The sequence below is a fragment of the Eschscholzia californica genome, unplaced genomic scaffold (genome assembly GCF_041429995.1).
Source record: "Eschscholzia californica isolate CP2 unplaced genomic scaffold, dmEscCali1.0.p SCAF_5, whole genome shotgun sequence".
Lineage (NCBI taxonomy): Eukaryota > Viridiplantae > Streptophyta > Magnoliopsida > Ranunculales > Papaveraceae > Eschscholzia > Eschscholzia californica.
The window spans coordinates 14945233-14970266 of NW_028238472.1; the positions used below are offsets into that span (position 1 = coordinate 14945233).

Sequence of the window (25034 nt, forward strand, 5' to 3'; positions counted from 1 at the left end):
CAAAACCTCATCTTTTTTTTTCTCTTAATGTTTTTTCCATCGATTTACTCAGTTTTAAAAGAGTTCAGACCTTAGTTTCTTCTTTCTTGATTGAAGACTGATTAATCAATTTCAAGATCAATTGATAACACCAGAAACTTGTACGAAACTAAACTCAACTTCAAAGTTGAACCACATCTTCTTCTTCTTCTCTTCAAAGCCTTAGATTTACTTTCTCTCTCTAAAATAACTTAATATGAAAAAGAAATAAAACTTTAAAGATAGCGAAAATAGGAAAAATCTGGAGAGAAATTCCAAACTGGAAAAGAATTTTCGGTACAGAAAAAGAATAAAAATAGGAAATATGGAGAGAGAAAATTCCCAGGCTAGTACATAAAATAATTCCAGGTACACAAGAAAATTCCCAGTACATAACTAAATGACCAGTACATAAAACAATTCCCGGTACACAAGAAAATTCTCAGTACAAAAAGTATCTAGTACATAACCAAATGACTGGTACATAAAACATTTCTCGGTACACAAGAAAATTCCCAGTACAAAAGTGTCTTGTACATAACCAAATGCCTAGTACATAGAACAGTTCCCGGTACACAAGAAAATTTCCAGTACAGAAGTGTCTACTACATAACCAAATGGTCAGTACATAAAACAATTCTCAGTATACAAAAAAATACCCAGTACAAAAGTGTCTAGTACATAACCAAATGGCTAGTACATAAAATAATTCCCGGTACACAAGATAATTTCCAGTACAAAAGTGTCCAGTAAATAAAAAACAGTACAAAGAAAAATGTCTTACGGATTTTTACAAAAATATTTTTACGGATTTTTACGGATTTTTTGTACACATTGAAATTTATTGTGTACAAAAATATTTAGTATACATTGATAAGTTCCCTGTATCATTTTTCACTACTCATCTTTTGTGTTGGAATATTGAAATGTAGGATGCATAGAATGTCACACCTAACATCTTAAATTTACTTCGAAAATTTTACTAGTGTCTAGTACATAACCAAATGGTCGGTGCATAAAACAATTCCCGGTACACAAGAAAATTCGCAATGCAAAAATTGTCTAGTACATAACCAAATGACTGGTACATAAAACAATTCCCAGCACACAAAAAAATTTCTAGTACAAAAGTGTCTAGTACATAACCAAATGACCAGTACATAAAATAATTCTTGGTACACAAGAAAATTCCCAGTAAGAAAGTGTCTAGTACATAACCAAATGGCTAGTACATAAAATAATTCCCGGTACAGAAGATAATTCCCAGTACAAAAGTGACCACTAAATAAAAAAAATGTACAGTACAAAGAAAAATGTCCTATAGATTTTCCTTGAAAATAATTTACTTTTTGAAAGGAATGTCCTATAATTGTCTATCATATAAGGAGAGAATGTTTGAGAGAAGGAAAGAAGTTCAAATTGGAAAGAGAAAATATGTTTAAAAAGAAGAAAAAATATAGAGATAATCAAATCAATGGGAAACCACCAAAAAATACATGGAAACAAATCAATGAAAAACTACCAAAAATGAGGAAAATTTCTCTTTGTACAGTTTGTTATCAAAACATAATTGCTACCAAAACCCGAAAAAAAAAATTAGAAGGAATATCTATTACATTTTTCAGTAAAATAGTTTACGTTTCGAGCCGTCTGTTTTGGGATTTGTTTTGTTTGCCTCTGTAATTTTTGATATTGTTGATCTTAGTTCTTCAATGGTAGCATTTGGAGAGAAGAAAAAGCATAAAACTAACTTGAGAGAAGAAAAATAATAATAGAGAGATAAATAGTTAAATTTAGATATATATAAAGTAGTTATAGAGAGAGAGAATTTTCTTGAGATAATTAATGGGAGAGAGAAACTCAATTAAAATCTGGGAAGAGATAAAGATGAAAAAGACACGTGTCACGCTAGAAATGGAAGAACGTGAGTTTGCACGGGTTTTGTGGGATGGTATCTTTTGTAATTTTTCAAAGAACGAAGCCCAAAACAGTAATTCCGCCCCTCCTTTTAACCTGTTGGACCTGCCCCTAATTGAGTTTTCTGACATGGACTGTCCTCACATTTTCCTCTTCTTTTTGGGCGTTTGGCCCAATCCCTCTTATAATTATTATTTTGGCTTAAAATCCTATATTAATATTAGGGTGGACTAATGTGTGTTTAGGTGTAGATTTTTGGACTACGAACCCAAAAATTATATATTTAATTCTAACTTGGCCCCCAATTTGTGACGAAACTGAAAAATTTGGCCATTGATATGTTCAATGTTTTAAAATCGCCTAAAATACTCAATTTTTATCTCTCATTTTTTTTTCTTAATTTATGAGTTGACCCATTTCTTTAAAATTTATTCCATCATGTTTTTTCTTATTCCTTATTGACGGAAACTGGTCGCCTGCGGATGGTTAATCGGCCACCTACGACGATGTTCATAAAAAAAGTGTTTTTAAAATAAGTTTGTCTCTTATTCTTTTCTACCATTACCATCACCATCACCATTTATCTCTTTCTCTCTATGTCCCTAAGAAGCAAGAGACCCTAATGTACTTTCTTCTTGAAACCCCATATTAGCGCTTCGCAAAGAAACCCTAACAGGGCTTGAGGAAGAAATACCATTAAGATTTCATAGAGAGAAAAGTAGAAAGAGATAGGGAAGTAGACAGAGAAAAAAAGGAAAAAAAGAAATGGTGGTGATTGTATTGGTGAGACAAAAACATAAAGAGATTTAAAAAATTGATGACGATCGTGGACAGGTGGCTGGTCGACCCTCTGATGGTGATCACTTTCAGTTAAGAAGGAAGACGAAAAGGATATGATAAAATTAGTTTTGAAAGAAATAGGGAAAGACATACAAAAAAAATGTAACTATTAATGTTGACTAACAAAAATCTGGTTTTGGTAGTCATTTTGGAATACTGGACAAATTTACGGTTGGTGATCGCAAAATGGGGGCCCAAATTTGAAACCTTATATAACATACACTAGTTTTTTCGGCTTAAGCGATTTAATTTCATAAATTTTTTAAGCAATTGATTTTGCTCACCGTCCAAGCCTCTTATATAGTTGAGAGTTTCCGAGGAATTTGAAGTCGCTTTCGATCACGAGTATGATAGATATATATATTGCGCAGTCCTTATCGTCCATCTTCATCAACCATCTCCCAGGGTTCCATCTTTCTTTCGTCTCAGAATGAAGTCAAACAAAACCAGTTTGGGTTGATTGATTTCCCAACCGATCCGAACAACGTTTCATATAACCAAAAAATTAGTCAATTCGATTTGCTTGGGGTTGGTTTAGTCATTTAGACCGCGTTTTGCTCATCCTTATTTTATCTTCTTTGAGGTGTTTACATAGCTTAAAAACTTTGTATTGTTGTACTTGATGTGTAAATACCAAATTAATATTTGAAAATCTGTTTAAAAAGTAAATAAAAAAATTTGAGAGCTAAGAAGAAAACTCTAAATCTCTCTCACATTTTTTATAGTCGGAAACCTATCGACGACATCGAAAAAATAAATTCTTTTTTTTTCCTTTCTCCTTTGTATCTCTATGCCTTTCACCCTCATCCTCTCTCTCTCATTCCCTGTCCTCCGTTCCCCCTCATCTCGATGTAGAAATAAAACCAACCGTTTCTTTATAGGAAACCTAGACAAAGGAACTCTTTGTCTTGTTTCCAGAGAGAACGACAAAAGGAAAAAGAATAAGAGAAGAGGATAGAGAGAGTGGGTTGTTGTAAAAGGTGATTCAAGATGATGGTCCTCGTTGGAACTTTAGGTTTTGGGACTTCTTGTTATATCTATATAATAGCTGAGGAGGGTATTTTTTTAGAGTATACCTTCCTCTTCAATGGCTAAGATTACACCTCCCAAACTTATCTCCAAAAGTTGAGATTACATCTCCCAAACTTATCCGCGATGGTAGAAATTATGCCTCTCAAACTTATCTGCGAAAGTTTGCTAATGTAGAGTTTGCATCATGACAAGTGGCTTATTGAAGTGTGATCATAATTTCCCAAACGATAAATGGAAGATGTTGCTATCTATATTAAATCGTCTGAATCGTTCTCTGACTATTTGCCTAACTTGTCGCCCTACTCTTTGTTGACGGGTGCATTGTCCGACTTGTTTGACTCGTCATCCGACAAGTCAAGTCAATTAGATTACAACGACTGTCCCTCAACATTGGCTTTGGAGCGTAACTCCACGCGTTTAGACATGATAGAGATTTTCTCTTAGCGGTTGTACCACATCACCAAAGGGGGATAGTTGAGTCGGTGAATCCACTTCTACATCAAACACCACACCACTCACCAACTAAGCTAGCAATTTGTATGGTTTAAACTAGATTTCTGTCCATTATAACTATAAACATCTCTAAGAAATACATAGTGGGCCCTTTGTGTTTGGGGGCCCAGTGCGGGCGCCCTGCCCACACTCCCCCAAACACGGCCCTGAGTAGAGATACAACTTAAAGAAGAAGATGAAGTAGAGCGAGTTGATGGAGTAGAGAGACTACTTGAGGAAGATGATGAAGCAAGTTCTAGAGGAGAATTTGAGATAATTATAGAATTTTAAATATTTTGGAAGAAATAAATGTAGAAGACGAGAGAGGGAAAATGAAAGATGGAAGAAGAAAGAGACAAAAGACTAAATTTATGTTTTCAAATTGACATAGTTTTTACCTGTTGCTTCCAAGAATTTGTTAAAACTCACAAATCCATAGTACGACCTTAATTTTGATATTTTTAAGTGCCATTTTTGTGTAATTAATATTTGTCTTTAAGTTATGATTCCATGTATGAAAAGTATAGGGTTTTAAATGTTGGACCATTGAAATGAAAGATGAAGATTGAAGTACAAAGAGCAACATAAATCATAATTGATCTCATAAAAAGAAACATAAATCATGATTGCAGTAGTTTTTTTTGTTGTTGAAAATAATTGCAATAGTTGTCTAGTCATTTTTTAGAAGATTCTGTATCAAATCTTTCATAACAAGGAGTATAGAGTATAGAGTATAGAGTATAGAGTATAGAGTATAGAGTATAGAGTATAGAGTAATGAAAAGTGCTTAATTTGATTTTCATCTCAAAATTGATTATTCATATGATGTGTTAAGCAGACTTTATCTTTTGGGCCCACTCATCCATTACTACCCTATGTTTGTTGACCAACATTGGGAAATCTGTTGGACTGGCCACTGTTTTGTTTTGACCATTATGTATTCTTTCTAGTCTTTCTTGTGGATTTCCTACCATCTCCTAGCCTTTATGTTTTTTTGAGATACTTTTCCTGTTTTTGGTGCAGAAGTTAAATAAAGGGTTTCACTAGACCTATAGAAGTCACATAGCAGATAAAGAAGTAGTTTAAGAAGTCAGGAAGTAGATAATGAAAATAAGTTGAGTTGTACAATCGTCTAATTTCAAATTAATCTCTTTTGTAGTTTTTAGGTTCTTTTTCCTGTTTTTGGTGCATAAGTTAAACTAAGGGTATCTCTAGAGTTATAGAAGTCACACAGTAGATAATAAAATATTTTTTTTTTGGTGAAACAGATAATAAAATAGATTGAGAAGTCACAGAGTAAGTTGACTTTGGTTAAAGTATGTTGAGTTGTACAATAGTCTAAGAAGGGTAGTCAATGATGATTTTGGTTGATATTTCAAAGCCGCGAATGTCTACGACATTCAATCACAGACATTTTAAAGTCCGCAAATGTCTACAATATTCAATCGCGGACATTTTAAAATTCGCAATTGTAAGTGGCATTCAAACATGGACATTTCAAAGTCCGCGAATGTCAGTGCCATTCACAAATCCATAAACTTTGGTAGACTTCAGCTTTCATTGACATTTTGGTGGATTCTAGTGTAGAAGAAGAGTCAAATTTGTCAACAAAAAAATGTGAGACTTTCATTGACATTTTGGTGGCTTCTACTTTAGTATTATTATTATTATTACTTGAAATGATATATTTTACTGATATTTCAAAAGTATTTTGATATTTCAAATATATCAAATGCACGTTCTAACCTGTCTTTTTTATGCTGGCGGAATCCAGTTGACCCAAAATGCATCATCACTAGGCCCGAGGGGTCATGGCCCCCCTCGATCTAGCCGTAGCGATCACATTATAACAATAATTCGTCAGAATCACACTATTATTCTAAATAATACGTACATCGTAGTAATACAGTGTTAAAGACTTTCTGATTGTGTCGTGTGATTATGATCTAAATGACTTTGGTTTGATCTATTGAGACAGCATAAATTGTAATTTATAATCTTAGTATTATGACTTCTTTAGAGGTGCTTCAAATACCATCTACTTTCTCTATTTAAATGAAGAGCATTACTTACTTTTGTTAAATATAGGTAGTATAAAACTTAGAATTTAAAAACTTAAACATTATCGTGAAGTTTTAGTTTTCTTTTTGAGTTTGAGAAATAGACGAACCATTCACATGGATTAGACAATAAAAGCAAATTGTGACTTATTTAGCAAATATTGAGTCTCAAGACCTCTATTTAGAAGACGTTCATAGCAGACGAAAGTAAAATGAGGTTAACTAAAATCATAGTTTTAAACGATAAAACTACTCTTATTTCAAATTACATATACAAAGACAATTTCTTATAAGCGAGGTATAAATAAAAACTGTAAATAAATTGTCAAATAAAACTATTTAGTTCGTATTACAATGGTCCCCCTTGGAGTTTAGTCCTGGTTCTGTCCCTGATCATCACGGTAACGGGAATATGTGTTATTACATTGTTATATAATAACATATTGTTGATTGAAAATTTATCTAAAACTCTTTGATAAACTCTGTAATTTTATTAATTCTCTTTTTCAATCATTTCATTACAAAGAAGATGATCTCAATTTATATCATCTAGAGTGAGAAAGACATAATTTGTTACAGAGAGAAAGAGATTAACTGACTTTCTTAATAGTTAGTTAAGTTGTTAACCATAACAACTTTCTCTAACGACTACTTTAACTATAACTAACCTTCTCTAACTTCTTATTTAATCAAACTAACTATTGAGTTAACTCTCTTATTGAATCAGCTGAGTCGTGGCAGCTCAGTCAGACCTCTAATTCTCTTATATAACCTCTAATTCTCTTATATAACCTCTAATTCTCTTATATCCCCCCTCAAGCTATGCTTCTTCAAAGTGCATCAGCTTGTTCTTAAGAGTGGTGAAGCTTGGGAAAGGCAAACCTTTGGTGAAAATACCAGCCAACTGAAGATGAGTAGGGATATATTTGATCTGAAGTGAACCATTAGCAACTAGATCTCTGATGAAATGATAATCCACTTCTATATGCTTGGTGCGAGCATGAAATATAGGATTAGAGGCAATATGCTTTGCTCCTTGATTATCACAGTAGATGAGAAAAGGTTTAGATAATGGCATATGAAGTTCATCCAAGAGATAGCTAATCCATAAGATTTCAGTAGTAGCAACACTTAGAGACTTGTACTCAGCCTCTGTGGAAGACCTGGCCACAGTTGGCTGCTTCTTTGAAGACCAGGATAAGAGGGTAGAACCAAGAAAAATACAGAAGCCAGTTGTTGATCTTCTAGTATCAGGGCATCCTGCCCAATCTGAATCAGAATAGGATTGAAGAGTAGTCAAGTTCCCTGGATTAATGGTGATCCCAGAGCCAAGAGACCCTTTCAAATACCTCAAAATCTTTTTGACAATAATGTAGTGAGATGATCTTGGTTCCTGCATGAATTGAGCAGTGTAGTTAACTGCATATGAGATATTTGGTCTTGTGAGAGAGAGATATTGTAAAGCTCCCACTATGCTCCTATAGGAAGATGGATCAGATAAAATATCACCATCTAGCTTTGAAACTCTTGACCCACTAGCAACAGGTGTTTTGTTGATTTTACAATCCAACATTGAAGCCTTCTCAAGTATTTGAAGAGTGTACTTCTGAGTGAGTAGAATAGATCCAATACCATTTCTTCTTATCACCTCAATCCCCAAGAAATAATGTAATTGACCAAGGTCTTTCATAGCAAATTCTAAACTTAAGGTCTTGATGAGAGATTCAATCAAAATTGAAGATGACCCAGTAAGTATAATGTCATCCACATAGAGTAAGAGTACCAATACCTCATTTTGCTGAAGAAAAGAACATAGAATGATCTGTAGTACTCTTAGCAAATCCATACTTGAGAAGAAAATTTGCAAATCTAGTAAACCAGGCTCTAGGTGCCTGCTTTAACCCATATAATGATTTGTGTAACAGGCACACATGATTCCTATTAACTTTATCAACAAATCCTTGTGGCTGAACCATATAAACCCTTTCATCTAAAACCCCATGTAAGAAAACATTTGATACATCAAGTTGTTTGATAATCCAAGACTTTGTAACAGCTATAGTTAGAATGAGTCTCACTGTTGTAGATTTGACCACATGGCTGAAAGTTTCATTGAAGTCAACCCCATCTTGTTGGTGATAGCCCTTAGCAACCAAACGAGCTTTGTATCTTTCTAAAGACCCATCAACCCTCTGTTTCACTTTGTAAACCCATTTACATCCTAGAACATTCATAGATGAGTCTCTAGGAACTAAAGATCAAGTATCATTCTTTTGTAAATCTAAGAATTCATCTTTCATAACATTACACCCATTCCACAGATTTAGATGCTTCTTTGAATGAAGTTGGTTCATGAAATTTTTGAAGAACAACCACAAAAGCAGATGAAAGAGGATGATAAATGGAATAATGAGCAACATAATCAGGAATGGACTTTGGTTTTTGAATACCACTATTTGACCTTGTGGTCATAGGGTGAAGTGATTGAGATGAAGATGTTGAAGTTTCAATATTAAGAGGAGACACAACTATCTGAGTAGGTTGTACAAACCCATTTCTAGAAGTGGAAATAGTTGGTAGTTGTAAAGACTGTGTTTGATTTTGGTTGTGAGTAGTGAACATAGGAATAGAAAGTGTAATTTCCTTGGATAGTGGAACAGAGACTGATGTAGACTTATCAAGACAATGGTCTTTAAAATAGAAGGATGATTCATCAAATATCACATGTCTAGAGATGTGCATCCTATCTGAGTTAATATCATAGCATTTGTAACCCTTATGTATAGAGCTATAACCCAAGAAGATGCACTGTGCTGATTTAGGACTGAGTTTATCTTTTCTAGAATGAGCTAGATAAGGATAACATGTGGAACCAAAAACCTTCATGAATTTATTGTCTGGTGCTTTATGAAAAAGACATTCATAAGGAGATATGTTTTCTAGTATAGGGGTGGGTAACCTATTAATGATGTATGCTGAAGTAGAAAATGCATCAAACCAGAAAAGTTTAGGTAAACAAGAGTGAATAAGTAAAGTATTACCCATTTCAGTGACATGTCTGTTCTTCCTCTCTGCTTTACCATTCTGTTGGGGAGTGTATGGACAAGAACACCTGAATAAAATCCCATTATCATCTAGAAATCTCTTGAATTCACCCTTTGCCAACTCAGAAGCACCATTACTTTGAAACTTCTTAATTTTAGAAGAGAAAAGATTCTCATTTGAAGCTTTAAAATGTTTAAAGCAATTCAGACTTTCTGATCTAACTGTTAATGGATATATCCATGAAATCCTACTATAATCATCAATGAAGAGTATATAATATCTTATGCCAGAGGAGGTTGGAATTGGTGCTGGACCCCATATATTACAGTGAATCAATTCAAGAGGAAGTGATGATTTTGAAGATGAAGAAGTAAAAAGAAGACATTTACTTTTACCTAGTTGACATGAATGGTAGACATTCTCAAATTGTTGAGAATTAAATTTGATCTTGTCTTCATGTTTCAATTGGAGCAATATAGCTTTTGATGGATGACCCAACCTTGAATGCCACAGATGAGGTTCCAAGCATTGAATAGCACTATGAGCCTCCAGAGGAGTACTGTGTTTTGTAAAATTTATAGGATATAGATCATTAACCATAGGACCCTCAACTAGAATTGAACCAGACAGAAGGTCTTTGATATTATATCCTCATGGAAGGAACTCCACTGAACAAAAATTCTCATTTGTAAACTTGGAGACAGAAAACAAATTCTTCTTTATATTGGGCACATGAAGAACATTCTCTAGTTTAAAAGGATGAGAAGAAATAGATAGAGTAGTATTACCAGTTTCCATTATAGGCAAATACTTTCCATCTCCAACCATGACTCTTTCTTTGCCTTTATAGCCTTTTGGTTCACATAGGATAGACTTATTGTTTACATATGATAGACTTATTGTTTGTCATATGGCTGGAAGCCCCAGTGTCAGCCAACCAAGGAGTTGATACTGCCAAATGACACTCTTGAATTGAATCATCTTCATCAAATGTAGAAGAACCAGATAAGATAGCCATATTACATTCAGCAATGACTATGTCCTCATCATTATCATCTGAAAAACTTTCTTCAAATTTTTTTGTATCATTATCATCTTCCTCTTCCTCAATATGAAGACCAGCAAATTAGGTTGATAGGGTTTGTTTGCTTTGGGTTGAGCATATCCAAAGAAACAATTTGCAGCCATATGACCCCATCTTTTACAGATTCCACAAGGAACTATAGTAAAATTGAAATTTTCAGCTTTTGGACCTAACTTAGGACCTTCTGTGATGTTCTTACCTTTATTAGAGTTGGAATAGCTCAATTTGACCTGATCTTGATGAAGATCATGTGTGGTCTTACTATGATTTGAATGATTTTGATAGGATTTACCCTGAGGTTTCTGCCTATGATCATTCTTCTGTCTATATTGTGATTGTCGAACAAAAAAGGCATTTTCATGTTCCTCTTGTGATTCATTGAGTAACCATTGCTCATGGTGTAGTAATTTTGACCTAAGTTCAGGAAATGTAATTCGTCCTTCTCTAATGTTCATAGAAATAACAAATTGTCTATAATCTTTCCCTTAACCTAGAAGAGTAATTCTACAAAGTTCTTTGTCTGTTACCTTATCATTGACTGCAATTAGAGCATCAGCAAGAGATTTGATCTTCCTGATATACTCACCAATAATTGAAGAATTACTCTTCTAGGTTTAAGGGAAAGATTATAGACAATTTGTTATTTCTATGAACATTAGAGAAGGACGAATTACATTTCCTGAACTTAGGTCAAAATTACTACACCATGAGCAATGGTTACTCAATGAATCACAAGAGGAACATGAAAATGCCTTTTTTGTTCGACAATCACAATATAGACAGAAGAATGATCATAGGCAGAAACCTCAGGGTAAATCCTATCAAAATCATTCAAATCATAGTAAGACCACACATGATCTTCATCAAGATCAGGTCAAATTGAGCTATTCCAACTCTAATAAAGGTAAGAACATCACAGAAGGTCCTAAGTTAGGTCCAAAAGCTGAAAATTTCAATTTTACTATAGTTCCTTGTGGAATCTGTAAAAGATGGGGTCATATGGCTGCAAATTGTTTCTTTAGATATGCTCAACCCAAAGCAAACAAACCCTATCAACCTAATTTGCTGGTCTTCATATTGAGGAAGAGGAAGATGATAATGATACAAAAGACTTTGAAGAAAGTTTTTCAGATGATAATGATGAGGACATAGTCATTGCTGAATGTAATATGTCTGTTACCTTATCATTGACTGCAATTAGAGCATCAGCAAGAGATTTGATCTTCCTGATATACTCACCAATAATTGAATTTCCTTTCTTTATAGATTGAATCTGTGAACGAAGTAAATCTTTCTTAGCTTCGAACTCTTCTGTGTATATGAGATCAAGATAAGACCAGATTTCATTGGTTGATTTTAAACCAAGAACATCTGATTTGATCTCAGGTGAAAAAGTTGCTTTTAAGCAAGATTGGACAAAACTATCTTGCTTCTTCCATTTCTTATACTCGGGATTCAGAATTTCTCTATCATCTTCAACAATCTTCATAGCTGGTATTTCAATGGAGCCATCAACATAATCTATTAGATCAGCACCATATAAGATCGATTCAACTTGATCCTTCCAAATTAGATAATTCGATCCATCAAGTTTATCAGATACGAAATTAGCTATATTGGAGATCGAGTGATGGTGATTTGAAGAAGAAGAAGCATCAGAATTGGTTGTGGGATTCATTTGGTTAGAAATCTGATACCATGAAAACTTATCTAAAACTCTTTGATAAACTCTGTAATTTTATTAATTCTCTTTTTCAATCATTTCATTACAAAGAAGATGATCTCAATTTATATCATATAGAGTGAGAAAGAAATAGTTTGTTACAGAGAGAGAGAGAGAGAGATTAACTGACTTTCTTAATAGTTAGTTAAGTTGTTAATCATAACAACTTTCTCTAACTACTACTTTAACTATGACTAACCTTCTCTAACTTCTTATTTAATCAAACTACTATTGAGTTAGCTGAGTCTTGGCAGCTCAGTCAGACCTCTAATTCTCTTATATAACCTCTAATTCTCTTATATCGAACTGAACAATGATATTATAGTCCATGTAAAAAATGATATTATAGTAATATTTTTGTATGATAATATATATATATATATATATACTAGGGTTATAGCAGGGCACAGAGTTTTCTATAAGCATGTTACCCGAATTATGGAGTCGACTTGTAGACACATACTTTGGTTATTTAGAAATCTTCAAATAGAAAAAAATAAAAATGATAACTCTAATCATAGTGGAGATTTTATTAGGTTGTTTGAAGAGAGAAGAGAAAGATAGACAGAGGATCTTATGTATTTAAAGAGAGAGAAGATAGACGAGAGAGATGATAGTGTGAAATTTTATGTGAAGTGGGAAGTAATTTTCACTTTTACACTTGTAAATTCTAAAGACTCTTTGAAAAAGAAGGGTCATGATTCAAAAATAAGAAATGAACGTCCGAGATTTATAGATGCAAGTTATGACATGGCTAAAAAGCTATGTCATTTGTTTTTTTTTTTTTTTTTTTGTTAAAGAGTGCTATTTCATTAAGTAATAAGAGTGTCATTACAATACAGTTTCGAAATAAAATAAGGAATTCTACTCCAAGTTTCTGATTTGTGTTTTTTCCGTGCCCTCTTAGCTAGCTTGTCCGCTGCGGCATTAGAAGACCTGCAAGAGAAAGTGAAAGAGACTCTATCCAGCTTGCTTTTAATTTCATGGATTTTTTGGATGTGGATGCAGGATTGCCATTGAATTCCATTTTTACTGTTTTTGATGTTCTGGATGATATTAAGATTATCACTTTCTATGTTTATAAGGTTATAGTTATGTTCGACCGCCCAGAGCAGGCCTTTTAGAATTGCTATAGCCTCACCTTCTTCGCTGTTTCTACTTCTCACAATGGAGGTGTGAGCTTCTATAAATTTAGCGTCCGAGTCATGAATAATCAGACTCGTACCCGTTATTTCGTGAATATTCATGTAAGATGCATCAACATTCATTTTCAATCATCCACGTTTAGGTGGTGTCCATTTAGATTCCTCTGGTTTGTTCTTATTCAACTTAATGTTATCATTTCTAGGGAAATTTTGTATCATTTTGATTATATGTGTAAGATCATTAATTTCATGTTGAAAACAGTGGTCACATCTGATTTTCCATATGATCCAAAGGATCGTAGCTAAAAGGTTCTGGATCTCATGATCGTTCAGCGGGGTAGTGTTCTCCCAAGAAAAGATCCAATCCGCCACATTCGAAATATTCTCAGAGATAATATTGAAGTAGAACCAAATATTTTTAGCTAAAGGACAGTGAAGGAGAGCGTGCTCAATAGATTCGATTTCCGCGCAGTTGGGACAGTTCGTGTTGCCATCAATGAATTTGCCTATTCTTTTCCTAACTGGGAGGGTTTGCGTGCAAATCTTCCATATAAAGGTTTGGATTCTCGGAATAGTGGGAAGCTTCCAGATGAATTTCCAATTTGGGTTATGAAGAGGGGGGAATTCATGCTGGTTGAAAGGTATTTATACATAGAGTTGACTGTAAACCTTCCTGATTTGTTGAGAGTCCATTTTCTTTGATCTTCTCCTTCTGAGTCGATAGGAATCGCTTTGATTAAATTTTGAGCCTGGGGGTCGAAGATTCTGGAGAGAACCTCCTCATTCCATTCGTTATTCTGGATAAGTTGAGCAACTTTCGTAATATTAGTTTCATTTTGAAGATTCAGGGGGTATTAATATCTGGAATCCAGTTGTCTTTCCATATATTGATTTTATTACCATTGTGAACTTCCCACGTAAGAAAGTCCTCTATAAGATCCATGTGTTTCCTGATGGTGTTCCAGGTCCAGGAGTAATTGGGTTTGACTGGGCCTGGGCTCTCTTTGTGAGGAAAATACTTGGCTTTTAAGAACCTGACCCACAGAGCATTAGGCTCAGCTTTAACCCGCCAGGCTAGTTTACAAAGCATAGCTTTGTTGTCCAGCTCTGGCAGATGAATACCCAGCCCTCCCAGAGCCTTGGGGAGGCAGATGGACGACCATGCCTTCGTGCAAATGCCGCGAGACTTACCCCACCAGAATGACTTTTGCAAAGTCATAATGCGTTTACTTACACCTTTAGGTATGGCGAAGCATTGCATTTGGTATCGGGGTACGGCCGCCACTATCGTTGCAGCAACGATAGTGCGCCCAGCTTGAGATAGGAAGGAGTGATTCCAACTCTCAAGTTTCTTCTGTATCTGTTGAAGAATATCTTTAAACGCATTGGTTTTATTAGCACCAATGAAAAGCTGAGCCCCGAGATATTTTTCCGACGTGGAGGCATTCCTGACTTTTAACAAGCGCATGATGAGGCGCTTGAATTTGGGATGCGAGTTCTTTGAGTAGAAGATGTTAGACTTCGTGTAATTAATCATCTGACCTGTGGACTCACAGAAGATCCTAAGAATGTTCTTAAGTATGTGAATGTTATCGATGGAGTTCCGTCCAAATATGATGCAGTCATCCGCAAATAGGAGATGTGCGATGGATAGGTCTGAGTGGTTAGAAGGGAATCCTATGAAGGTATCAGAGTCCCTGTCTGCTATTAACATTCTGCTTAAGCCTTCCATAACCAAAGTGAAGAGAAAAGGCGAGAGAGGATCTCCTTGTCTAATTCCTCGGGATGGATGGAATAAAGGTCCCGGACGACCATTAATTAGGACAGCCATAGAAGAAGTAGATAGACAGCTGTCTATCATCTTGATCCAATGCTCTGAGTATCCTAAGTTCCTCATGATGCCCGTGATAAAATTCCATTCTATCCTGTCAAAAGCCTTAGACATATCCAGCTTCAACCCAAAGTATCCTGTTGCCCCTTTCATCTTTTTCATGGAGTGGATGATCTCCTGTCCTATGATTATGTTGTCCGAGATCTGTCTGCAAAAAGAGATCTTTTGTTATCAAAATTGTTTGATCCCATCTTAACAGAAATAAATCAAACTAAATGTTTGAGAAAGTAAATCTCTAAAAGCAAACTATAGAATAAAAACACATTAAAATTTAATGAAAACTTCTAGGTTTCAACTATTTTACGATTTCAAAAACAATTTCTACCAAATCAATATCACCTATTCGAACATAAAGCAAATAAGAAACATGTGTACTTCGAAAAATAAGTATGGATTAATTGAGGATTTTTCTTCGACCTCAAACAACATGAAGTTATTGAAATGCACAACAAAATCGCTAACATTAGAAGAAATTTAGTTTAAGCTAACTTAGAGTCACCATAGATTCTATAAAAACAAAAGTAATTGGACCAACGTGAATATCAAGCATAGGGGACAAATTAGACAAAAATGAAAAAATTGAATAAGTTCAATATGAAAAATGAAACAAAAATGAAGGAAACCCGGACTCATCAACAGTAAATTAAAGTGAAATAACTTTGGATAAACAGATTACTAAGCTCAGTAAATCTGTTGTTATTATACTTATTAGATATTTTTTTTGACATAAACTAACCAAACCACCTCAACAAAAAAAAAAAAATATTTGTGAATGCAAATCTTGAAAAATATTTGTACACTACAATTCTATAACTACAACGAACCTAGATCATACAAAACCAATTTCGTTATCAAATTCACGGAGAAACAAATATGACAACAATGAAACGAACCACTTTATCATAAGATCACTCAAACTAACCACATTATTAAACTCAAAATTATTAAAATAAATTTACAATTCAAATCTATTACATTGAAGAGAGGTGAAAGCTTGTCCCCTTAAGGATACATAACCATCCGAACATCAAGATTGAACATTTGTTTCTCCCTGCACAACAACATTAAGAGGTTATTAAGCAAATAAAATGACAATTCTATAGTCGATTAGGTTGATTTCTAGAGAGATAAAATGAATCTAATCGAGCATCATTCACAATAATTTCAATCCCCACTTGATGAATAAAAGATCATTAAAACGAAAAAGATAATTGAAATCATAACGATGCCTTACCGCTTTCATACACTTTCGAGAAGATCAAAACACTTATTTTTCTTTAATCAAAAGCACATACTCTCAAAACCAAAACCAAAATCAAAACCACAAACCATAATAAGAACAATTTCATTGCCATTGACCTACAGAAAAGAGAAATACAAAATGAAACGAAACAAATATTTTTATAACAATAAATGAAAATCCATTTAAACCAAGCGTATAGATACCATTTGCTTTGTAACTGTTGCAAGAATTTGATTTATTGTATCGTAGAAATGGGGTATTAATTTTATAATGACAAAAATTACGCAGAATAAATTTTAATTTGAGGGATTTTCTTTTAATCATAGACATGTTAGACCCAAAGGTCTTTGAAATCAAGCATATAGAATCCATTTGCTTTGTAATTGTTGCATGAATTCGATTTATTCTAACATAGAGATGCGTTATTAATTCTGCAAAAATTAACTAGAATAAATTCAATTTGTGAGGTGCAATGAAATTAAAATTGTAATCATGTAGAATAAGTCCAATGCCTATGTTTTCATTTATATAAGTGAATGAAGCGTATGTGTTCATTTGAAACAGGGAAATAACGGAGGGATCCGTTCCCTATTAACAAGTGGCTTATTGATGTCAGGTTTAGGGTTATAGTCATTAAAATTGGAGAATGCTCTGTTTTAGTTGATCACTTGGGATGGTAGGGTAATCGTTATCATATCTAACTTTCCAATTGTGTCATAGAATAGTCGCATATTTTGCCTCTTAGGTCGAATTGTCACGTTTAATGTTTTCTTTACATGATTATATATATATATAACGATGTGATATTTGTGCTTTTAATATTTAAGTATAATCATTTATTCTGGGAAGTGTAATAATGCATGTTCAATGGATACGGTGATGTTGAAATATGGACATGTAAGTATGTTTCCCTTGTATTTCCTTATACATTGACGAATCGGAAGGGCACCCGTACAACATTTCCAAAGAAACAGTTGAAGTGGGGTGGTCTTTAGTTTCCAAATAGCATCCCATTTTATTGTCTCCATTCGTTGAGGATAGTGTGTTGTCATGAGGTGATTATACATGGAAGAGACAGTAACAGACCGAATTCATAAGTGACCATCTAATGGTGTCTTTCTCATTACCCTGTAGTTGAATTGCTCTAATCAGAGTACATGTGTGAGTGTCGAAAGTTTATGAAGGATTGGAGAGTCTCATTCGTTATTGTGAATAAGTTGGGAAACAATAGGGAAATTAAAAAGTTTTTGTATCAAGAAGTGGAGGCGCGGTATCGAGGCAGGGTATCGAGAATCAAATGGCCATTTTAAATGTTAATATTGGATTTTTTATATACTTCCCACAGAATGAGTGGGGAAATGATATCTATTTGTTTGCTAATACTCTTCCATTTTCAAGAGTGAGCTTGACTAGCATGACTAGAAATGGTTGATCTACGCAAATATTTGCCTTTACGGAGGCTATCCCACATGGCATCTGGTTCTGTTTTGAGATGTGGATTCTTATGCCCAAAACTTTTTTGTTTTTGGATTTACATATATGTAGGACCACGATTTGATACACATGTAATTTAGTCTAATCTTATAATGTGTAGTAAAGATTTGTGAGGTACAAATGTTGCTGAAATTTGAATAAAAAGATTTTGTGAAGGTGGAGAGAGAAAGATGTGATATTTGGGGTGTTTGTGGTTGGGAACTCTTAAATATGAGTAGGTGAAAGTATAAGTTCTCATTTATGACATATCTGGTCAATAATGTTCTTTTATATGTTCTTTGATTGCCATTCAATGTATATATGAATGGGTGTGAAATGGGGTCACATCCTTGTTCCAGGTAGGTAAGTTTATTCTCATACCCGTGTCCTATATCTTCTCGATATTGTGATGATCTCGTACCAAAATATGTTGAGAAATGTTATATATAGGGGTGTACACGAGCCGAGCTCTTAACGAGCTGCTCGAGCTCGAGCTCGGCTCGACTATTGCTCGTGCTCGACTCGAATATTAACGAGCACGAGCTTAACACGAGCCCAAAATCATGCTCGTTTATGTATCACGAGCTACTCGTGAACAACTCATTTAACATACTCTTATAATATTGTATGTAGTACATAATTACGTATTAGTATTGAAACTTGTACATGAAATATCAACCATTAAAAAATTATCGGAACATGAATCATTATTCATTATTCATTATTATTGTATGTGATAAATGATCATTGAAGTATTTTGATAATTTAGGAAGTTTTAATTTGAAGTATTTTGATAAACGAGTTTAAAAGAATGCGAGCTCGAGCTCGAACTTATACGAACCGAGCTTGAACAAGTAGACAATTACTCGAACGAGCTCGAGCTCGAACTCAAGCTCGAACTCGAGCTCGACAGTCAAATACACGAACCGAACTTGAACAATTTACTACTCGGCTCGGCTCGACTCGAGTACACCCCTAGTTATATACACTTACCATTTCTACTAGTCACACTCGCATCTCCTCTGACTTCAACAGTCAACACAAATTACCTTAGATATGAGTGTATGTAAGAAAAATGGTGAGTGCATTTAAAATTTCCGAACAGTGTTCATCTTTCGGTCTTAACTGCCCTTAATTTTTAAGGGGCTCCCAAGCCTAGTTAGTAAGTATTCACTCTAATTAAGAACGTCCTTAGTATAAACCCTAGGCCCATTTCCTGATCCACATGTTGCAGGGTATATAACCGCTAGGGCCTAGGGGCACCGTGTTGTCAGCAAAAGATGGATAGAGAGAATGAAAGAGAGGAAAATACGAGAAAAGTTAGAGTGAAAGGAGAAAGAAGACGACCCAGGAATAGTTGAAGAAGTTTCCTATTGATTTGTAGTCTTATTATTCTTCCACTTTCATGTCTCAGTGATATGTAATTTCTTACTTGTCTCATTTTTTATAGGGTTCCTTCGATTTCTTCTCTCATTTTATAGATAGTTCGCTCGATCTTTAGGTGATTGATACCTGGCTGATGAAACAAGAAATACACATATAGGCATATAGCTACTCTCCTCATGACTCAATCACATTCCACGAAATGGGCACCCATGATTTAGAAAGGTCGACCCATTAGGCACCTCAAGAATACTATGACGAAGAGACGGGAAGTGGTAAACTCACTTCATCAAATGGGTTTACGGTATCAAATTTCTCAAATCGGTCAAATGATTCTAAAGGGCCAGCATCTAAGCAGCTTCATACGAACCGAGCTCGCCCAAGCCCATAGTGTTTACGATTTCCTAGATAGGATCATTTAGAAGACCAAAATCAAGACACTCAAGAAGAACAAAGAATAAAGATGAACAACGTTATAAACACATTAATCTCGGCATATATATAGAAAGAATCGAACTTCAAATCCATGATAAAGTAGACTAAAACAATAGAGGAAAATAATCAAAGAAAAAAAGGTTTAAGAGCATAACACATAATATTTGAGCGATTATTAATCATATTAAGTTACAAGCATACCTCAGGAAAGTACGGCCATTCTATTAATCTTGGTTGAGCATTTGCAGTATCTCGGCCACACCTACTTCAATTTCCTTTTGAAAACTGCCTTCTGGTAGATTAAACCTTCTCCTCCTCTTCATTGATCCTGACATTCCGGGATGTTGAGGGTCAACCACATCTAGCATCGACTCTAATTCATTCACCATTGACCTCTTTGCTGCTCGGACCATAATGTCAGTTCCCTATTATAACAAAAGGCAGCAACATATGGTAAGCACAAAAAGTTTCTTTTCGGGTTGTCGTCTGAATACCAGAGAACATGCATCAGAGGACAAGTTTAACCTTTCTAATATATTCAGTACAACCTGAAAAAGGATTCCTAGCAATAATTGATACCGAGAATTTTAATAAAAGTGGGTTCATTTATATAAGTTGTCTGAGTAGACGGTTAAACTGGATTTACAAGTACCATAAATAGGAATTTTCTGAACCTATTACGCCAGGAACCATTAGTAGGCTAGCCAGGGTTTACTAAACGGGTTTATAGCCTAGTAATGAGTCTAATACCACATGTTGACATTTAAATTTACTAATATTGATTTTATTTGGTAGCTAATCGAATAATATTGCAGCTTCTACAGCATCTCTTGTTCTTATGAAGAAACGTTAAAACGAAGCTTCTAATAAAGCAATTATACCCCTAATTAGAAATTGATTTCGAGTTCAAAAAATTGCTTCTGAGCCCCCGACCTGATCCCCCGAGTCACATTGAAGTTGAACAACTTAGCATCGACTGAGCAGAGTATGTCTAAAACATCACAGCACAACCCACATCAAGATTTAGTATTAAACTCATTATTGACCCTTCTATACATATCCCATTTCGTGTGACTTGTGACTTGCTAGCTTGTGATTGCAAATTCAAGAGTGGATTTGTAATAATTGCTTAAACTTCCTATAACTTTGAAATGTCTTTGGTGCTCACACATTTCTTATTGTACATGATCTACCCTAATTTATGCAACTAGAGTTTTCTTGGAAATCTAGACCAAGAAAAATCTTAGAATCAAGTCAGAAGTACCTGAAATTTCTGCAATTTTTGGTTCTGTATAGTGCCCATTACAAACAACCACAGCATCAAACACCTCATCCACATTCTTGCACAATGAAAAATAATCATCAGCTCCACCAGATTTTCTTCTTCTAGATGATGATTTGACTACCCATTTTTCATTACCATTATCCCCAATCAATCCAACATGAACAACCTCAGTCTCAAATCGAATCAACTCATAAAGATTGAATTGATCTGCAAAATCTTCCAAATAATTCAAAACCTCCCCATGACTTGGATACCTTCGAGGGTCCCTCTGGGTATCGTTATTGACAGCAACAAAAGGAAAATCACGAACACCCATGATTTCTCTGGGAAGATTAGTTCGAAGAGATTCGTATAGACTAGTATGAACTATGGTTCGAGATGGGTTGAGCCCTAATGGATCGGACTCGATATTTGGATCGTAAACCCATAAGCCACCCACTCTGTTACTGCGTTCGAAGACTACTACATCATGACCTTCTCTCCGCAATTCCCGAGATGCGATCAGACCGGCGGCACCAGCACCGATTACAGCTACCCTTCTTGAGGTAAGGTCTGAAGAGGGAAGTTTCAGGGAATCCATGGAGAAAACTTGCAGGAGATATGCAGCCCCATGGCGATTACAAGGAAAAGTAGAGAGAGGGACAGAAACCAAAAAAAAAAAAAAAAAAGTTATTACTTCTTACACGATTGGGAGAATGCAAGAGCATCTCCGACACTTACACCATCTCCAATGCAAAACTCAAAAACATCTCTATTTGTCCTGTGTGTCAAATTCAATTGAGATTCTCACTCCTATGTGACGAAAATAGAACTCTTCAACTTTTCATGTCTCCAATGCAAATCTCAATCTTAGAGCATCTCCAATGGGACACTCAATCTCTAACACTTAGAGTGCCACATAGATTTTTTGGAGTTTTTGATAAAAAATCATCTCCAATGGAACACTTTATTAGACACTCTAATATGAGGTGGACACATTTATTATAGAGTGTCTAGAGAGAGAAACTCTAAAATGAGAGTGTCTACTTGAGACTCTCTAAGTGTTACTTTTAAATTTCAACCAATAGAAAATCTTGCTTTTCAACTACTTTTTATCTATTGAATTGAAAAAGGACATGTGTATTAAGTGTAGACACTTTAGAGATCTCCATTGGAGACCAACAAAAATTAGAGTGTCTCTATATTGACATTTAGGAAAGAGAATCTCTATTGGCCCTTGACAACTAGGACTTTTAGAGTGTTTGTTAGAGTGTCCCATTGGAGATGCTCTTAGAAACTCGGAGTGCCACGTAAGACTTTTAAAATTTTTAGAGTATCTCCCATGCAAGACTCAATCTTAAAATCTTAAGCGCCACCTAGGACTTTAGAGTTTTTGTTTGAGAAAAAACCTCTCCAACACAAAACTCAATTGAGATCTTAAGATGATGTGGAGCATTAAGTTTTAAGAGGTCTCAACTAGAAACTCTATTTTTGAAATCTCTTTTGAGTCTTAAGTGTCATAGTCATCAAAATTAATTTTTAGACCAATAGAAAGTCTTTTTTCTCAACCACTTTTTCCTATTAAATGAATGTGTGACATGTGTATCTATTAGAGTTTTTTAGAGTGTTGCATTGGAGAATGACTTGAATTAGAGACACTCAAGTTAGCCACATGGGAAAGAGAATTGATGTAGATTGTTGCGGAAGCGTAAAAGTAATGAAATCCACCATTGTTAATAAACTAAACTAACGAAATAAAACTGATAAAATAACGATAAACAATAAAGTTGATTAATAACTTGAATAATAATAAACTTGTTTGATAATATTCTCTGATCTGAATAACAAGGACAGACCTGACTTCCTTTTATAGGAACTTAGAAACTTCTAGATAGACTCAAATTAGGATTCCTAAATATCAAAGATACTCAAACAAAGAAACTTCTAAACCTAGACTTAGTAGGAAATACTAAAACATGGAAACTCCTAAACTCTAACCCTAATGGGCTCGGCCATGAGGCCCTCTAACTAGTTCGGCCGTGAGGCCCATCTTGATGGTCTCCATCATACTCCCCGACCGAGAACGAACTTGCCCTCAAGTGAGACTCAATAATGCAATCCTTAATTCCCACTTCGAGCGAACAGTGCATTGGGGTTGAAGGACACCCACTTGGACGAAGTCACAAGCTTCAATCTCATAGTGCAAAGAATATTGCAAAAATAAATGTAGGACAAAAACTTCCAACAAATTGCAACATCTCCCGTCATCTTTTAATTTGATGAAGAAGACTACAAACACCACATAATACTTTATGGAAAAATTAATCTTGAATTTCTTCATCCACTTTATAACTTTCTCTGTTTCTTCTCTCTTAATAACAACTTGAGTTATCTTTCCACGTTCATCTTCGTGAATTTTATAAACTAAAACTCCATCAATATTTGTCAATGTAGGAAGTTCTCTAGCCACATACACCTGAATCAAAGACATATCGACCACATTGAACGCACAATGCACAAGCCCACATGCAAAGTACACTTCTATGAGAGTAGTGATCGTAAAGATATTCGGTCCGGACCCCACCTATGGATAAAATCATGACGTTGTGTCCCTAAGATACCAAAAAAAATTACTGACTTGGGGTGAAACCCAAAATTCAATATTTCCCTGAACAACTTAAAAGCTTTATGACTTTGGTGGTTTCGAGCAAAACCAGTAATCATCGGGTTCCAAGTAAACATAGTTGGTTCAAATCCATGAAACTTCTTTTGCTCAAGAGTTTGTAATGAATGTTGGAGATCATCTCTATATGGCTACCCACAAATCCTACATATCGAAGTAGCAACATCCCTCACAGACAACTCAACGAACACCTTCCAATCGGATTCTCTCATGTTTGGTTCCGCAACAAATTTAAATCCTTCATTAAAGTCAGATGCACCTAAACAAGAATATGGATTGATCGAATCCAAACCAGAATGAACTGACTTATTCAGGCTAAAAGAAGTTAACCCAGGTTGTTCTTCTTCTTCTTCTCCGTGGTCATCATTATCTTCCTCCATGAGACCAAGAGCATCAACATTAAGGTCCAGAATATCTTCTCGTCCAAGTGAAGCTACTCCATCATTATTACCACTATATATACCTCGTACATCCGTACCGATGTAATAGTTGAATAATCTAACACCACCATCGAGTGGATCATGTTCATCACGCATGAAAGTGTACACACCAATAATACATGAACATTGAGTGCATCCTAAGTCTGCCCATTCCACATCTTTTGAAAGTTTGGAGGTCCTACCCATGAAGCCCTTTCTAATATAAACACTGAGGACCGAGTTTTTGTTTCCAGGGAGTTTGATTTCATGATTCTTTGAATATGTAATGGTGTGATCATGTGAGAAACCCTCATGCTCATGGTGATAATTTGCCAAAAATACATGCCCATTGGCTATATATCGAGCGACACTAGAAGTTGAAAGACCCTTTACCTCGCTATGCGAAGAAGTATCAATAAGAACTTTTCTTTTTGTGATTTCAGCTTCAAAGTTTGCATTGACAGCATCCTCCTTTCGGGGAATGCATCTCAATATATCATAACCATCAGATGTTGTATTAGGTTTAGTATAAGTTTCTGAATCAACTACACTAAATGCATGGATATGGTTCTGATTTCTATCATTGGAGTCCAGAAACACGTATGCGGGAATGTCAACCGAGGATCCTGGAGGTCTTTTTGTTAACTTAATTGAGCAACTTTTGCAATAATAATTAACTCCTTTCTTGGAGAAAGTTAACAAGCTCTTTATATCAGAATCAATTGAGGGAGACTGAATTGTTTTCAAACACTCAATGCCCCCACACTCATCACTTTTCACCTCTTCTACACCAATGGTTCTTTTTGGTTTATGAACAGGTATGATTTCTTGTTTAGGAACTACGGTTTCCTCCGCCATTGTAATTAATTTAGTTAGTGTCTCCACCG

The 25034-nt window shown here is 35.0% G+C and overlaps 1 protein-coding gene across 2 annotated transcripts; it reads right to left on the minus strand.

The window, feature by feature from the left end:
- Nucleotides 1-19819: 19819 nt before the first annotated feature.
- Nucleotides 19820-21724, minus strand: LOC147537360 (flavin containing monooxygenase FMO GS-OX-like protein). 2 transcript variants are annotated; one of them, XM_086642167.1, is made up of 2 exons: nucleotides 21046-21722; nucleotides 19820-20206 (listed from the first exon to the last, which is right to left on the minus strand). In XM_086642167.1, the coding sequence occupies exons 1-2, from the start codon at nucleotides 21644-21646 to the stop codon at nucleotides 20199-20201; spliced, it is 609 nt and encodes a 202-aa protein (XP_086498293.1). In that variant the 5' UTR covers nucleotides 21647-21722; the 3' UTR covers nucleotides 19820-20198. The 2 variants fall into 2 exon arrangements, with proteins under 2 accessions (XP_086498293.1, XP_086498292.1); XM_086642166.1 differs by lacking the exon at nucleotides 19820-20206 and adding an exon at nucleotides 20641-20772 and having other exon boundaries at nucleotides 21046-21724.
- Nucleotides 21725-25034: the final 3310 nt, after the last annotated feature.

Coding starts and splice junctions, on each gene's coding strand:
- LOC147537360 (XM_086642166.1), bottom strand. CDS start 21,646: ATGGATTCCCTGAAACTTCCCTCTTCAGACCTTACCTCAAGAAGGGTA. Junction 20,773..21,045: donor AAAAATTGCAGAAATTTCAG/GTACTTCTGACT, acceptor GTGATGTTTTAG/ACATACTCTGCTCAGTCGAT.